This window comes from Oryza brachyantha, chromosome 1 (genome assembly GCF_000231095.2).
Source record: "Oryza brachyantha chromosome 1, ObraRS2, whole genome shotgun sequence".
NCBI lineage: Eukaryota > Viridiplantae > Streptophyta > Magnoliopsida > Poales > Poaceae > Oryza > Oryza brachyantha.
Genome location: NC_023163.2, coordinates 15,771,129 through 15,788,708, shown reverse-complemented (window position 1 = coordinate 15,788,708; position 17,580 = coordinate 15,771,129). Strand labels below are relative to the sequence as shown.

Sequence of the window (17,580 nt, the reverse complement as noted above, 5' to 3'; positions counted from 1 at the left end):
TATAGGAGGGGCATATCTATTTTTGTCTAAATTCATTGTACAAGTAGGGGTTACATCCGCTTTGTACAAGTAGGGGTTGCATCCGCTTCTAGACAGTGGTGAGTTTGCATCCACTTTTAGAACAGTGGTAGAGTCAATGATATCTTATAGCTCGGTCGACTAAGGGCATGTACTAGTTATGACATAAATATAATAAGAAAGCCCATGACTGGGCCCGGACGTTCACCCAACTTATCCGAGAGGTGCCTCCGTCGCTGCTTTCTAGATTTAATTTTTCTAGGTTTAGTTTTTATGAGACGGAGGTAGTAATGTGATATGGATAGGCATGACAGAATCACTCATTGATTTGTAAGAGTATTTCTTCTGATCAATGTCATATCGATCCCAAACCCTCACCCGTGGATGCGATCATCTCAAGTAAAAAGTTAGTATGTAAAAGTGAACAAATACATAATAATATGTGTATTACCTATGTTTTATATTATAAAATATTTTATATTCCTCATGATTTATTTATTTAAATACTTATATATATATATCATAACTAATATATGCACCCCCTTATAATAAGCTATTTTATGCTTCCCTCTCCTCACGAGGCTCAAACCCACCTCCCACCTCTTTCCAAGGGCCCAAAAGCTCTCTCCTAACCTAGTCAAACCTCTTTTTTGCTGGTCAAACCTATCCTTTGATCTTCCTCCCCACCCCATCTTTGTCCAGTCCCGTCTATCTGAAAGTGCAGTAACACGAAAGCAAAAATACAGTAACATGCCTTATAAAATGCAGTAACAATACCATGACGGATTTTAAATTACAATTTTTTAATCACTGTAGTGAAACGATTTTAAAAAATAATATAAGACACATGAGATATTGCTCTTTAAAGATTGAGAATACAATATTTTAGCTCTCCCACATATATTAGTTGTATTATACAGTAGTATATGCAGTCACACCTCGTATTACTGTACTTCGATCATAATGTTACTATACTTATATCATGATGTTACTGCCATTGTGCAGTAACAACGCATATGTTACTACACTTATATCATAATTATACAGTTACACTACATATATTTTATAGTAACATGAAGTTATAGCGTTGCTGTAGCTATTGTCATAGCATTAGTATATACTAATACAAATCCTATAGATATTTCTTAAGATTTTAAACTTTAAACAAATTTATCTCTCACCTCATATATTATTTTTTAAAAACGTTTGTACCACGTTGTTAGAAAAAATATTTTAAAAAATTAGATCTCTCATGGATATGTTTCGACGTTGTTACTGCGAATTAGTTGTCGTGTTACTGCATTTTTGTCTTCGTGTTACTGCAGAATTCTTGTGAGATAGGGGTAGGCTTAGATAAACATGAGAAGAAGCCTATAAGGGGGCTTGACCCACGGGGGAACTCTTTGAGTAACCTTTAATTGAGTTGGGGATGATTTTTGGGTCTAAGAAAAGGGGTAGGAGGTGGGATGGGCCTTAGGAGGCCTTGAAAGGGAGGTGGTATAGAATAGCTTATACTAAGGGGTGCACATATTAGTCTTGCTATATATATATATCAATATATATACATATCAATATATATATATATATATATATATATATATATATATATATATATATATATATATATATATATATATATGAAAATTAGATCCTACTACTAGTTGTAGATGCTCCTTTCACGTCTATGATGCAGAAACAACTCTATATCTGTTTCTGCTCTCACCCAACAGGAAAGATGGTTTCTGCATTAAATCGTATCAGTGCAGTAACAGTTATAAAATACCACAACACTGTCCAACGTTACACCACGTTACAGTAGTCCTAAGTGAAAGCCAGTTTACCCAAGTCATTAAAGGTTCGACTAATCACAGTGAAGCTGGCAACTCGCCCTTAACCATGGGCACGGCTATTCTAATAGATTATACTCTGATCAGAGGTGTACTACTGTACCCACAAGACATAGCCCCACTACACTTGAACGTGCGCCGACATAACACCACGGCATACCAGAAAGGGAACTATGATAGGACCCATCGCATAACCCTCCTTATTCAATTGCACCACACTTTAGGTTTCGCCCACTCCTTTACACCAAGTCGGGCAGCCCCCTATTGTGACTAGGTGAATCTGCAAGCAGCATAGGCCATCGTTACACCATGACTCCCATCCATACTCCATCACGCTCACCCTTGCCTGGGTACGTCGAATAGTTCACAGTTACACTCCAAATCCCACCGTTGCCCATTCTAGCTTGTGGTTAGCACGGAAATAATTTCCAGGGTTTCCGGTGAACCGATCCTTAATTGTTATGGGTGCGACTCTCAAAACCAAGCACCCACAACCCACCATAAGCAATATTTTAGTTGGCATTAACCCGAACCGGGTAATGAATCATTAATACAGCTATTCAGAACTAATCATGATTAATGAGTGATCCCATGAGCTACTTGATGTAAGCACGGCTAAGCATTAACCTAGGCCTAGTTCTAGTCAAGTTACCCTGGTCTAGCATGAATAAAGTTGGATAATAACAGCATAATAAAAGTAGGTCACCCGTAAAATAAATACAATAAATACTTTGAGTAAAACAATGCATATTTGAATAAATAAAGCGAGGAATTTGCAATAATAGGTTCAATATGATCAAAGATGAGTGCCACTTGCCTTGCTCTGGTCCTTGGGGAACTTCGGCAACGATCTCGAAATAAACCGGTGCTTCGACGGGGTCCGAATCTAAGCGATAAAGCACAAAAATAAATAAAATAGGCACAAACTATACTGAAACAGTAAAAGAAAGCATTTTTAATGGATTCTTGACATTTTTCTTGATTTACTGAAACTTGAATGTGCTTAAACGGAGACTAGATGAATTAGTTATGAATTTTAGAAGTTTTCTGGGTTTTTAGCTAAATAGAAAAGTCCTAAATCAATTATTTCGCAATTAATGGGGCGCTGACGTCAGCGGGGAGAGAGGAGGGGTGGCGCCGACAGGTGGGGGCCACCTGTCGGTGGGAGAGAGGGGTAGATGGGAGGCTGACACGCGGGCCCGGGGAGGAGAGAGAGGGGGTGAGGACCGACGGCTGGCAGGTGGGTCCCGCGGGAAGAAGAGAGGGGCTGGCGGCTGGTGGTTGGGCCCGCATGGCGGGGAGAGAGAGGGGGGATCGGCTGGCAGGTGGGGTCCGCCTATCGGCGACCCTAGAACAGAGAGGAGGGGGAGAGGAGTTCGTTCGGGAGAGGAGGGAAGCGGCGGCCGGCCGAGCGGGCGGCGGTGGGCGGCGACGGTGGGGACGAGCGGCGCCGGCGGAGAACGGCGACGGCGACGGCCCGGCGGGCGGCGGCGCGGCAGCCGGTGATGAAGACGGCGGCCGCACCGAGAAAAGGGCGGCGTTGGCTCAGGGAGGGCGACGTCGGCGGCGCGACTAAAGGGCGGTGGCACTCCGGCAACGACGGGGTCACGTTGGCGACGACGAACGGAGGGGCGGTGGCAACGTCCAAGGCGTGCACGCGCACGGTGGTGGCGGTGGCCTCGGCGGCATCCCGCAGAGAGGAAAAGAGGGGAAGAGGGGGGCGGCGACGGCTTACCGGCGATGGGGACGGCGGCGGCAAGTCGGCGAGACGGCGCGACGGGTGGTGACGGCTGGCGGCGAGCGAGAACGGTGGCGGTTCGCGAGATCGATCGGTGGCGGCGACATTGGGCGAGGCGGCGGCTCGGACGGGTGGAGAAAAGGGGTGGGCGGCTATCACACCCGGAGTTTAATCCTAAGCCTAAGTTCGTAAAAGAAATTCGTAAATAATAATTGGCTTAATTAACTCAGGAAAAATCTCTCTAAAGAAATTAATTTAATTAAATCGAGGTTCCAAATCGATTAATAGGATTTAAACTTAAATTGCAGAAGTATAAAATTGTGCCCAAAAATTAATTTAAAACTCGGCAAAAGTGAGGCTTTCCTTTTTTCCTCTTTTTTGTTTCATTTTCCCTTCCTCCTCAAATTGGGCCGAAGTCCAATTTTCCTCCCCTTTCTCTTTTTCTTCCTTTCTTTCCTTCCCCTCCCTTCTTTCCTCCCGGGCCAGCCCAGCCGAGCCGGCCCACCCTCCTCCGCTCGGCCGGCCCAGCCGATTGGCCGCCCCTCTCTTGCGCGCGCACCCTCCTCTCTCCGCCTGGGCCGTCGGCCCAGCCCCCTTCGCCCGCGCACGCGCCGAGGCCGCCGCGCCCAGCCGCCGGTTGCCGTCGCCGAGCGCCGCTGGTCACCATCTCCCTCTCCTCCCCTGTTTTCCTTGCCTTCCCCGACGGGTGGACCCCACCCGTCGGCCTCTCCGTCGCTCTCTCGCCTCCCCGAGCCCACTCGTTAGCCGGCGCCACCCCCTTCCTCTCTCTCCTCCCCAGGCCCACGTGTCATCCTCCCCTCACCCCTCTCTCTCACTGTCTGTGGACCCCACCTGTCGGCGTGCCTTCTCTCTCCTAGCTAACGTAAGCGCCCCATTTAATTGCGTAATAATTGATTTAGGACCTTTCTATTTAGTTAAAAAAATCAAGAAAACTTCTAAAATTCATATCTAATTCATCTAGTCTCCGTTTAGGCCCATTCAAATTTCATTAAATTCATAAAATTGTCAAGAATCCATTAAAAATACTTTCTTTTACTGTTTCAGTAGAGTTTGTGCATGTTTTATTTATTTTTGTGCTTTGTCGCTTAGATTCGGACCCTGCCGAAGCGCCAGTTTACTTTGAGATAGTTGCCGAAGTACCCCAAGGACCAGAGCAAGGCAAGTGGCACTCATATTTGATTATATTGAACCTATTATTACAAATTCACTGCTTTATTTATTCAAATATGCATTGTTTTAATTAAAGTATTTACTGTATTTATTTTTCGAGTAATCCTTATTATTATCCCGTTGTTTATCCAACTTTATTCATGTTAGAGCAGAGATAACTTGAGTAGAGTTAGACCTAGGTTAATGCTTAGCCATGCTTAGAACAAGTAGCTCATGGGATCACACTTAATCGTTACTAGTTCTGAATAGCTGTTAAGTTTGATTCATCCCCTGGTTCGGGTTAATGTCAACTAAAATATTGATAATGGTGGGCTCTGGGTGCATGGTTTTGAGAGCCGCTCCCATGGCAATTAAGGATCGGTTCACGGGAAACCCTAGAAATAATTTAGTGCTAACCATATGCCGAATGGCTAAGGTGGAATTTTGAACATGGCTTCGAACTATTTGACATACCAAGACAAGGGTAGGCGTGGTGGAGTATGGACGGGCAATTGTGATGTAACGAAAGCCTCTGCTGTTTCCGGATCTACCAAGGCACAAGAGGGGACTGCCCAACTTGGTGTAAAGGAGGGGGTGAAACCTGAAGTGCGGCGCACGTTCAAGTGCAGTGGAGTCGTGTCTTGTGAGTACAGTAGTACACCTCTGATCAGAGTATAATCTATTTGAATAGCCGTGCCCACGGTTACGGGCGAACTCCCAGCTTCACTGTGATTAGTGAACCTTTAATGACTTGGGTAAACTGGCTTTCAGTTGGGACTACTGCAACGTGGTGTAATGTTGAGTAGTGGTTGGGCATGTTGCAACGTGGTGTAACGTTGGATGGTGTTGTAGTATTTTAAAACTGTTATTTACTTATTATGTTATTTATTTAATTACTTTTATTCAATTCAATCTCTGTTATTTCTTTAAATGCTGCTTTATTGCAACTAACCCTAGTCTATCCTTGTTCATCCTTATGCATCATTTATTGCTCTCTTTTCTGTGTTGGTTGTTGAGTACGGTGGTTTGTACTCAACTTTGCTCATTTTCCCCCTCCAGAGCTAGAAGTTGAATCCGATGGAGGTGACTCTCAGGAGTGAGCTGGTCTGTCGTCAAAGTCTGCCTATAGAGTGGAGCCATACCCGCTGGAGCTAGTCTACCCTACCTTTCCGCTGCATTTTCGTTAGAATATGTGTTATTTTCAGTTGTTTATAAGAACAATGGTTATGTAATCAACATTGTCTATTTATGTACCTTGGCTGATCCTGGATAGAGATTTTAATATACAATTAAGTTCAGAAATTCGTGAGAGGAATTTCTGGGCGTGACAGCGGCGGCGCGAGGCGACGGGGTATTTGTGACGCGGGGTGGCGCGACTAGGGCGGGAAGGTGGTTGGAGACCGAGTCGGCGACGAGGCGGATTCAGCGGCGGCGGTTTCGGCCACGGCGGGCGACGACACGAGGAGACCGGGGCGAAGGCGGGTTTGGCTGGCGTGGCGTGGGTGCGGTCGCTGACAGGCGGGGCCCGCCTGTCAGTGGCGCAAGGGAGGAGAGAGGTGGCGGTGGACTTGGCGCGCGGCGCGGACGAAGCTGGGCCGAGGCGAGGCGCAGCTGGGCCGAGCGGGCGGCGGCCTAGGCGGGGAGGAAGGAGGCGCGCGCGGGGCGGCGAGGAGCTGGGCCGTGGGCCGGCCCGGGAGGAAGGAAGGGAGGGGAAGGAAAAGAAAGAAAGAAAAAGAAGGAAGGGAGGAAAATTGGACTTCGGCCTAATTTGAGAGGGAAGAGAAAAAGAAAGAAAAAAGAAGGAAAAATTGAAAGCCCCACTTTTGTCGATTTTTAAATTAAATTTTTGGGCAAAATTTTATACTCTGTAATTTGAGTTTAAATCCAGTTAATCGATTTACGAACTTCGGTTTAATTAAATTTATTCCTTTAGAGTGATTTTTCATGAGTTAATTAAGCCAATTATTATTTACGAATTTCTTTTTACGAATTAGGCTTGGGATAAAACTCATGTTGTGACACAATTCCTATGAGGTGAAAGGTGAGATTAAATAGACATGAGGAGAAACCCATAAAAAAGTTGACCCACGAGATTAACCCTTTGACCAACCTTTAAATGAGATATGGGTGATTTTTGGGCCTTAGAGGAGGGTGGTATGTGGGATGGCTCTTGGGAGCCTTGAAAGGGAGGAGAGTATAGAATGGTTTATACTAAGAGGTGCACATATTAGTCTTGCTATATATATATACTCCGTTTCATAATGTAAGATATTTGACTTTTTTTGTTGTAACGTTTGACCATTCGTCTTATTCAAAAATTTAGTACAAATATAAAAAATGACGAGTCGTGCTTAAATTCTTTTGATAAGTCATAAACAAAATAAATGATATTTTCATAATTTTTTGAATAAGACAAATGATTAAACCATGCGAGAAAAAAAGTCAAACATGGTACGTTATGAAACTAACCTCCGTTTCATATTGTAAGAATTTGTAGCCTTATATAAATTAATCAATTAATGAATTAATGAATGTATATAACTCATCAGATTATAAATCGGCGGGAGTATTAATTAATCAACGAGTAAAATAAAACTAACAGGAGGGAGTACTTGATAACTTGACACGCCGACCTTTTCGTTGTTTATTCCCCTCCCCTTTCCCCCTCGCGAGTGTCCCCCTCTCTTCTTCCTCGTGCTCCCCCCGATTTCCCCGCCGCCCTTCTCCCCGTCGGTCGTCGCCTCGCTTCCCGGAGACCCGCGCCGCCATGAATCCCGAGTAGTAAGTCCCCACTTCCTTCTCCTATCCTCCTCCTCGCGGTTGCTTCGGTGGTTGGTTGCGTCGAAGCTGCGGACGGCGAGGGGCGTCGCTTGGGATCGGGCTTGAGAGGCGGCCGCTGATCTCGCCGTCGACGGCCGCGGGAGGGCGCAGTGGAGGTCGATTCGCCTTCCCAGGTTGCGGATTCCGCGGCCAATCCTGCTCTCCTTCAACCAGTGGTTCATGTGTTCGTTAGTCGTTACCTGTCTGGCCCCAACGCTGTCGTCGCCTCGTCGGGTAGCAGATTCTAGGATGGGACGCGCTGCGCTTTTCGCCCTACCTCTAGCCTGCTTCGCCGCTGGTTCATCCCCCATGAGATGTGATTAGCGTCTTTATGCTTGACGGGGTTTGTTGCATCAGTTGGCTTGCTGTGGCGAGTATAAATGATTTGATATGATGCTCTGGTGATCGTGCAGTGACTACCTCTTCAAGCTCCTGCTCATCGGAGACTCCGGCGTGGGGAAGTCTTGCCTGCTTCTGAGGTTTGCGGTGAGGATCAATCACTTTGTTGCGCTATCTTGGGAATTCCCTTTTCTTGTAGGGTATGAGCTTTTGTAATTTGAATGTATCGTACGCCACAAACCTCCAAGCAAATTGATCATAAGTCCATGAACTTTTAATTTACAAGAAATTTGCCTATTGGTTTTTTCCAAGCCCCTTATCTTCTTGCTTATGCTTATAAGCCAACATTTGAATTTTAGAACTTCAATTTGGGGTTGATTTTGGGTTTTCTTTCATCATAGATTATTTTTCAGCCTTTGCTTTTAGATTGATAAGATCATGTATATAAAAGTTTACCCACAAATTGTTCTTAATTGTTAATAAGCGGTTTCGCTTCTGCATATAAAAAGCAAAACAATGGCACTACAAAGCTTATGCTGTTATAGGTTTGCTATGTGTGACATGACATCAGTGACGTTGCAAATAGATATTTATTGCTTTGCTGCTTAGATTTGTTCATTGATCCAGACAAAACAATGCTGGCACAATCGTTGTAGACTTGAATTTGCAGGATAAGTTCCTCTGTTTGGTGTTCTGACTATCTCTTTGCTTATGACACTGTCAGGAGCTACATGCCATCTTTCGGGAGATCATAGAAATAATTACTAGATATTATTCTTAGATCAGTTATCTGAACGTTGTTCTTCCTTGGGCAGTTTCAGTGAACAATTTCAAAAGATATTGAGGGGTTTTGGCCATTTTGTCGATATTTGATGCATCTCAGTTTACTCTAGTTTTGCATCACAGCATCTGTAAAGTATAATAATAAACAACCTTGCAGAGACTAACTTATGTAGTAGGTAGAGGCTTCCCGAAAACAAATAATGATCTGGTCACGTTTCTGTTCTCAATGTCCTCATTTCTCAACAATGGTTCTTAGATAGAGGAAACCAGTAATGATGGTCAAGAGGCAATCTAGGGCATTTACTTCTAGATATTAGCTGCTATGATCGCCCATAATTTTGTTAACTATCTCATCCTGGCCTTGATTAAAGGATCTATCTTCTTATTTGCTTTGCAGGATGATTCATATCTGGAGAGCTATATCAGTACTATCGGTGTTGATTTCGTGAGTTCAATTTCTCTGTGTGAATAAATACTTGCTTTGAAACAACCTTGCTTCTCCTTTACAGCCTTTTCACTCCATGTTTAATATGCTAGAAAATTCGTACCGTCGAGCAAGATGAGAAGACAATAAAGCTGCAAATTGTGAGTTAACTGTTCTAGGGCTGTAACATTTTTCCAGAATCCAGAGCAGCTAGAAATTTAAGCTCTGATATTTTAACTTGTTTGCCTTCTTCAGTGGGATACTGCTGGTCAAGAGCGATTCAGGACCATTACGAGCAGCTACTACCGTGGTGCCCACGGGATCATTGTGAGTTCTCTTCACATTTATCATTATCTGTCTCTGGTGGATTAATCTCTGTGCTTGGTACTTATGTAATGTATGTTCTGTAGGTTGTTTATGATGTGACTGATCAGGAGAGCTTCAACAATGTCAAGCAGTGGCTGAATGAAATTGACAGGTATGCCAGTGAAAATGTGAACAAGCTTTTGGTGGGAAACAAATGTGATCTAGCGGAGAAGAGAGTGGTTTCTTATGAGGCCGGCAAGGTATTTTTTCTTTTGTGCTTTGCTTATATAAATATCATTGACTTTCATTGGATCATGCCTTGCTCAACTGGCATACATATGTTTAACCATTGCAGGCCCTTGCTGATGAGATTGGAATACCATTCTTGGAGACCAGTGCGAAGGATGCGACAAATGTGGAGAAGGCATTCATGACCATGGCAGGAGAGATAAAGAACAGGTGACAGAATATTGCGCTTATTAGACATTTGAATGTGTAGACTTGAAACTGCTACTTTGGGCATTATAATTGTGCTGGAAATGATATAATTACTTAGGAAAGAATGCATAGAGATGGATATGCTATGCTGGATCATAATCACTAGTATTAGTGTTCACCTTCATTAATTGACATGTCATTCTTTGTTTTCTCAAATAGAATGGCGAGCCAACCTGCTACAAATGCAAGCAAGCCTGCAACTGTGCAAATGCGAGGTCAACCTGTTGCCCAGCAAAGCAGCTGCTGCTCTTGATTGTTGATTTAGATCACAATAGTGTGCTTGTGCAGCAAGCGACACTTAATTGGTCGCTCTTATCCCTGTAAATTAACTATTAGTACTATCGAAAAGCTTGATGTGTTATGTGTCAGATGTTATTGGAAGAAGTCTGTCCCTAACAGTAAGCAGCAGATGCTGTGGGCCTGTTCATATTTCCATGTTTCAAGTGGCTTCGATGTTGGACTTTATTCAATTTATGGTTCCACTTGAAAACCATGCTTTGCAAAATGCTGATGTTGGTCTTGTGATGGTGCAATCCTGTCAAAGCTTGCTTATATATAGCATGCATTGCCTCCGTATCCGTAGTTGGCATTTTCCTGGAGAAATTTATGTGACGTTGGGATCCGATGTATGTATATCCTGTAGAAATTTATTTGAAGTTGGGATCCGATGTTTTGCTTCCTGTAGAAATTGATGTGAAATTGGGGCCAATGTTTTGCATCGAAGGTGTTGATACAAGCATTACTGAACTGAGCAGGTTGTTTGGGTTTTTTTAATATTACTGAACTGAGCAGGTTGTTTGGGTTTTTCATTAAAAAAGTGAAACGGTATATTTATAAATAAAAAATAATTTGTAAATAAAACCTTTATATATGTGTGATCTAAAAGTCAATGTTATGCTGAAAAATAAATCTCGATAATAAAATCGATAGTAAAAACTCCAAGGCCAATTCTTAATTTAATATTAAAAATTTAAATTTTAATATATAAGAATAAACGAAGGCAAAAAGATCGAGTAGTTTCTACACGTGCTCGATTTTGGCACGCAACATCATCATTTTTTCGCTTAAAATAATTGAAACTAAGAGGTTTGGACAGCACGAGGGAGAATCACCATTCAGTTTGGAATTCAGAACAAAAAACATCGTTGACATTGAGCTTGAGCCAAATGTATAAGAGGATCCCGATTGATCCCATATCTATGGTTGGAATCAATAGATGTTCACACTTGAAAGCTCCAAAGTTTCAGAGCTTGTTGCATCTCATACAGCAACAAACCTGCAGCATCTTCACAAAACGAGCCAAAAGAATACCGAGGCCGCCTTACCCTTTCCACGAGAGCATGATCAGATGCAACATGGTGTTTATTTTTCCTCCCCACTATGGGATTTTTCACCTGAAACTAAGGTGGATGAGTAGCCATTTTGCCTATAGCAGTTACGGTTACAAGCACATATAACTGATATGAACATGGCAAGCTTTAATATTTCAAGAATTATAAGGCAGCTAATGTACATGCAAAACTCATATGTCTGTCTTCTCACAGGCTATCTATCACCAAGCGCAGGCCTGGCAGGGTAGCCCACCTCATGTAGGGTTTTCTGGTCTCACTGGAAAACTCAAAGCTTCATTGATCCTACTGAAAACAAGTCGGAGCGGAATGCACGCGATAGTAGGTCCACCGATTTTCCCAACTACGGGCTTCCTGCTTGTACTGTCTCTTCGACTGCTGGCGAAAGATGAGAGCCTCCGCATTTTCCTTGGTGAAGAGGCTGATTTCTTTGTGTGTGGCCGCCACGACTTGTCCATATCATGGTCCGAAATCTTTTTCTTACCACTCGGTTTCGGTCTTGATGCAGATCTTGATGAATGCGACGATCTTGCTTGCCGTGGTTCTGTAGGTTCGCTCCTCTTCAGCAAGTGGTTAAGACTGCTAGTTGCAGGGTGCAGATCATCTTGGCTTGCCCTAGAACTATCTTCCAAAACCTCCACTGGTACAGGGTAACCGACAATTGGTTTACCATTCCATTTACTCATGAGAGAGACAAGAGGCACACGGTGGCCCTTGTAGCTTCCTTGAACGGCCAATTCTACTTCATATAGCTTAAACTCTGTCCACTGACTCTTGATTGGCTTTACTAAATGGGGACTAGAAGGTTCCAGGCCAGGTTTCTGTTCAGGTGGTATTACTTGAAGTGGCAGCCCATAATATGGGGAAGATGGTGCACCCTTTTCTGACTGTGAGCGGTTGCTTATAGTTTCAGATGATTCATCATGCTCGGGTCGACTTCCATAATATTGTTGCTCCAAAGTACCGGCACAACCATCAGCAGGAACTATCGCAAGTTGCATATCGTTCTCAAGTTCAGGGGGCTTACAGAAAGCACTCGCAACCCTGGCATCCACCCTAACAGCATCGCTGTCTAATGCTTGCCTTTTTGTTGTTCTGCCATGTTGCGCCAACAAATTACTGCCCTTGTTTTCTTGTGTTCTCAAATGAACAGAGCTTATGCTTTTCTTCTTAGAACTTCTGTGATCATGAGGTGAAGGTATGCCCACTTCACTATATTCAGCAGTTTGCTTCCTGGGTTTTGAGATCTGTCCCTTTAGTGATACACACGATTCATATTTATGCAGATGTCCTGAAGAAAAATCAGGTGACAAGCATTAAACAGTTGCTCTCTACACACTTTGACAGACAACAAAATATGTACACTCATTTGGATGAGATTGAAAGCATTAGAAATCTGTTACTAGACTAAATGAGCAAACCTCCATAGATGTACAAGGAACTTGGCAATGAGTCATCTGAATATCCATAGTCTACTCAATTATAAGCATGGAGCAGAGGTTTTTCAAAGCGCATCAACCAAAAATACTGTTCTTGTAATCTAATATTACCTGACCTATGAAAGAAGCCAACATTGCTTAAAACATAGTGCAACTAAAATTAGGAAAATGATACTACAAATTTACCTTCTTCCGGGAAATCATCTTCTTCCATAACAAGGGGAGCATCGAAAAGTTCATCACCATCAGAACAATCATCATTGAGAAACCCAGGAATGCATGAGACTTCTGCATCCTTAACTGAAATTGCCTTGGCAGCAGCATTATGATTTGTGCATGATGCATCTAATAAAGTCTCCACACTTGAAGCTCCTGAGCTATAATTATTCACATCCACTGGAAAACCAAATTTCCCCCTAGTTGATTCAAAAGGATTGGACATTTTGCCTCCTGAGAACTGTTCAGAAGAATGCCCTGAAGGGTCCCAGTGACTATATGCTGGAACTGCTACTGCTGAATCTTTACATAACTTCGACAAAGGGCGACGCCTATCTTTCTTCCTTGAATTTTCATAAGCTTGGCCAATATTGGAGCGTTTCCTTTTTGTTGACGAATGAGACTTCTGATCAACTTTTATCCCGTTGGTACCAGACAAGCTATAACCAAAGCTTGCACTTTCAAGAAGTGGTAGATCACAGTGCCCATTTAGGACGTATGAACTATGTTTGGGATTCTTTGTTGATCCAATCTCCCTAAGGTCTCTCATGCGTCGGGATCCTTGAACTGTTTCATCCTCAAAATCATTTGATGCCTTCTGTTTCTTCCTTGATGATGAAGCATACCTAGTGCTTGAAGAGGACACATTTTGTGGCTGTTTATACAATGTTAAGGCCTCAGACAAACCTTTGGCTGACTCCTCTTCAATATCACACAGATCCTTTGCAGCGCGAGATGATCTTTTATTGAGCCCATTTATATTTTTAGATTTTGCACAATAGCTGTTTTGGGATTCAAATACTGGACTGCTAGTAACATGCTCATCAGTATCATATTCATTTGGAAAGCGAGCCCTTTCAAGTTCAAGAGCATGCATAATAGCATCTTCTCTGCGGACATACTTCCCTTCATTGTATGCCCTCTTATGCAGACGAGCTTGAGCCTTTGCTTTTTCTATACACTCCTCATACTCTCCACATCGGAATGGCTTCACACGCTTAGACTTCTCAAGATTATACCAGTCGCTGTTGCAAAGTTGAAGACAATAGGTAAGATTAAAAAAAATCAGACTCAGGGTACAGAAACACACCACATAACAATTCATAAAACACCATAGTTAAATGTAATGAATAGAAACAAAACATCTCCTCCAAAACAATAAACCTAAAAAAGGCACAATTCCGAAATAGGTTAAATACAATACTTTACGGACGTGCTGAACAGTTAGAAAAATTCCATCTAAACATTGCACTACTATAATTGGAAAAAAAAATAAACTAATCATAGGTTCACCATATCCATGAATCTTCACTCTGAGGTCAAAACAAGCTTCACAAAAAATTCAGGGGAAGAACAACAGAGTTGGCATGCCCTATCTATAAGACAGCATAAGAATTCAGCCTAAATATTACTCCCTAATTTTCAAGTGAGGCATGAAACAAGATTTCTTTGGTGCATACTGATAATTTTTTCACCTAATCAATATGCCTAAATCCTTCCCAATTTCCATTTCACATCATGGGGAAAAACAGCACAAAATATCCATTGATAATTATACTCTCCAATACACTATGCCACCATAGCTAACAACATCTACCGCTAACTGCAAGCACACCGCACATCCATAGCAGCCTGGGTGAGCTTGGGGTAGCTCCTAAAAATTCAGAAAGGCACCAGTAAAAGCACAAGATGCTATCTTCCCGATCCGCCCAAATCAAGAAGCACATCAGATAGTGTCTCTTTGCAAATTCAGAGTGAACAGAAACAGAGGTAGGTCTAATGGTCAGAGGACCAAGAACCAACAGCAGCATGGATCATCCGAGCTAACCAAATCTAAGCATGCAGGAACAACTCGAGGAAGGAACAGAAGCATCTAATCAGAGAAACATGGGTTGGAGCACAGTCTTGGGAGACAAAGGGCGGGGGTTTGTACGGACATGCTGCCGTCGGGGCGGCCGAGGAGCTTGATGGGCGTGCCGGAGGAGCGCGGCGGGACGACGCAGTTCTCGGGGAGCTCGCCGCCGCCGAGGATCCGCCCGGGCCACCAGGATCCGTTGCGGCGGCGGACCCACACGAGCGCCCCGACCTCCGCGTCCGGGCCCGTCACGCCGCCGGGCCACTCGCTGTCCGCCCCCGCGCAGCTCCCCATCCCCCTCTCCTCACAACCCCGCCTCCATCAGCCACATCCCTCCACTCCACCCCCTCCTCCTCCTCCTCCTCCTCCTCCTCCTCCACCGCTGATCAAGCCAAAGAACACGCCCCCTTTTCTTTTTCTCGCCCAACAAGTCAAACCACAGTACCCGGACGAATCCGGAGACGGCGCAAGATTCTGCCCCCCGAGCGGGAGCGTCGGCAGCGGCTGCTGCTGCTCTCGTCCGGCGAGGTGGGAGGTCTCCGTGTGTGTGAGGGTGGGGGGGAGGAGGAAGAAGTGGAAAAGGGCAACGCCAAGAGAGGAAGGGGAGGAGGTGGAGCTGGAAGAAGGGAGAAGGGGCTTTGGGGGGTGGGCGTCTGTTACTTGGGCCGATTTCTTGGCTTGGCCCAAAGCCCATTAGGGTAGCTTGCTCCCTGAAGCTGATTAGGTTTACCCCGGAGGCATTTAATTTTTTGCCACTCTTACGAATGTTTCTAACAGATTTATCACTGGATCCACGTGTCATAGACTTATGAGGACCCACATGTCATAGACAGTGAGTGGCAAATCTGTTTTGACCACTCGTAAGAGTGACAAATCTGTTTTGACCACTCGTAAGCGTGGCAAAAGGTTAAATTTCTCTTATCCTGGAGATGGCAATAGGCCTCCTGACCTGAGATCCGATGAATTTTTACTTCATTAAGAGTTACATATGATCTAATTTTTATACTCATGAATTTAGTAAGAGCAAGTTCAATAGTATAGGCAACTACTAGCTCCAATTCATCTATAGCCTAATGTATACAATAGTTAACTATAAAACATCAATACATGGCCCCACATGTCATACACATATTTTATCTTGGAGTATGTGTGCAGCCGGCTATAAATTAGTAGCCCACATCTCCTCTCTCTCCCCTCTTATCTCTTTAAAATATGCTTATAGTTTATAGCCGGCTATTGTACCTGCGTTCTTACACGTTGGGTATATGGGTATATGTTTGTTCTTTAGTCACACATACCTACTAACCTATGGGTAAAAAGACATGTATGTACCTCTGTTCTAATTCAGTTGCGTGAAATTATTATCTAATTTCTTGATTTTGTTCAATTTCTATTGAATGTTAATTCTAAATCGTTGCTACCTAACATAATTTTGATGGTTGACTATTATAATCGTATATTTGTTGTGTAAAATTACAAGTGCTTTGACTTAGTTTCATGAGTATGGGTACCCGTTGGGTACCATCGCTTGGGTTTAGGGAGAATCTTACACCCGCTAACGGATATTTGGAACATGAATTTCTAGTTATCATGGGTATGAGTATGGGGTAACAAAACCCTATGAGAACGCACCCGTTGCCATATCTAGGTATGTATATCTAGAAAGTTTCATATATAAAATTTTTATATACAATATATATGAAGTTTGTATTTATAAGTAGAGCTTATATATAGAAAATTTATGTATAGAAATAAATTTAACATAGAAGGTTTATTGCATTCACCCATTAGCCTTTTTATGCCCCGACACCGTTTTAACGTGAGCTATATAGTATTTGACCAAATTTCCTGTTGTTTTATTGGTACTGTTAAGTTGGCCGTGCTTTATGACATTGAGTTGGTTGGCCGTGCTTTATGACATTGAGTTATAACATAGTATTGATTATTTTATGGGTAACTGGGGATGAACCGAATAGATAGATCGAGTAAAAGATAATCGTTTATTTATTCAGATTTTGTATGAACGTGATGCACAGCGCGTGGGGAAACAGTTGATTTTTTTTTTCGATTTTCTATGGGTGAGGGAGAGGTTGGTTTTTCTGGGTTTTCTTAGGACGGTGGAACGATTTTTTTTTTTCAGTTTTCCGAGGATGAGAGCTTGCTTCACGTGTAGGAGAGGGATGACTGATGACTGTTTTTAAGCAGGAGAGATTTTTTTGTGTTACCAATATTCCTGATATTTTTTAACCGTAGCAGGTGATGTAGTGAATTAGTTGAATATGGTTGCAGTCAGCGTCCAATGAAGACAGGATCACGCGTTGCAACACAAAAGAAGAGCTAGAATACGTAGTAATACACAAACACAATAATTGCATAACATTAAAATAATTATTCTCACCAATAATTATATAGCACTAAAATATCAATGCCATATAAGTTAAAGATACGTTCGGATTTTCATTCCAAGGGCATTGCGAGCTAGGGTTAACCTTTTTCCTTCCATGTCTTACCAGTATTTATGGGATGGGAAATTGGGGCGTCTCTATTCATATTTCATTTTCAATAATCTTTTAGGCCTATTTATTTTGGAGGACAAACAAAAAGATTGGATTTCTTTAAGAGTCTTTCCATTTGCAGAAATGAAGTATAGAAAAACCAAAAGAAATTTTCCTTTCCTATAAGTTGTAGGGAGAAACATGAAAAAAAAATTCTATCCACTCAAACCTCTTGAAAATATTTCTATTCATTCACTTTTCCTATTCAGTGAAATTCCTCCGA

The 17,580-nt window shown here is 42.9% G+C and overlaps 2 protein-coding genes across 2 annotated transcripts; one reads left to right on the top strand and one right to left on the bottom strand.

The window, feature by feature from the left end:
- The first annotated feature begins 7,450 nt into the window (after positions 1–7,450).
- On the top strand, positions 7,451–10,433 carry LOC102704286 (ras-related protein RIC1). The gene is made up of 8 exons (XM_006644205.3): positions 7,451–7,554; positions 8,007–8,079; positions 9,113–9,160; positions 9,253–9,300; positions 9,395–9,466; positions 9,550–9,705; positions 9,801–9,904; positions 10,103–10,433. The coding sequence occupies exons 1-8, from the start codon at positions 7,541–7,543 to the stop codon at positions 10,194–10,196; spliced, it is 609 nt and encodes a 202-aa protein (XP_006644268.1). The 5' UTR covers positions 7,451–7,540; the 3' UTR covers positions 10,197–10,433.
- Positions 10,434–10,989: 556 nt separating this feature from the next.
- LOC102701132 (uncharacterized protein At1g51745) lies at positions 10,990–15,382 on the bottom strand. The gene is made up of 3 exons (XM_006645937.3): positions 14,885–15,382; positions 12,918–13,972; positions 10,990–12,583 (listed from the first exon to the last, which is right to left on the bottom strand). The coding sequence occupies exons 1-3, from the start codon at positions 15,094–15,096 to the stop codon at positions 11,529–11,531; spliced, it is 2,322 nt and encodes a 773-aa protein (XP_006646000.2). The 5' UTR covers positions 15,097–15,382; the 3' UTR covers positions 10,990–11,528.
- Positions 15,383–17,580: the final 2,198 nt, after the last annotated feature.

Bases quoted from the DNA above. Each gene is read 5' to 3' on its own strand.
- LOC102704286 (XM_006644205.3), top strand. The intron at 9,161-9,252 runs GTGAGTTCAATT...TTAATATGCTAG, and splicing joins GTACTATCGGTGTTGATTTC to AAAATTCGTACCGTCGAGCA. The intron at 9,706-9,800 runs GTATTTTTTCTT...TAACCATTGCAG, and splicing joins TTTCTTATGAGGCCGGCAAG to GCCCTTGCTGATGAGATTGG.
- LOC102701132 (XM_006645937.3), bottom strand. From the start codon at position 15,096: ATGGGGAGCTGCGCGGGGGCGGACAGCGAGTGGCCCGGCGGCGTGACG. The intron at 13,973-14,884 runs GTCCGTACAAAC...ACTTTGCAACAG, and splicing joins GGCCGCCCCGACGGCAGCAT to CGACTGGTATAATCTTGAGA. The intron at 12,584-12,917 runs GTAAATTTGTAG...ATTTTTCTTCAG, and splicing joins AGATGATTTCCCGGAAGAAG to GACATCTGCATAAATATGAA.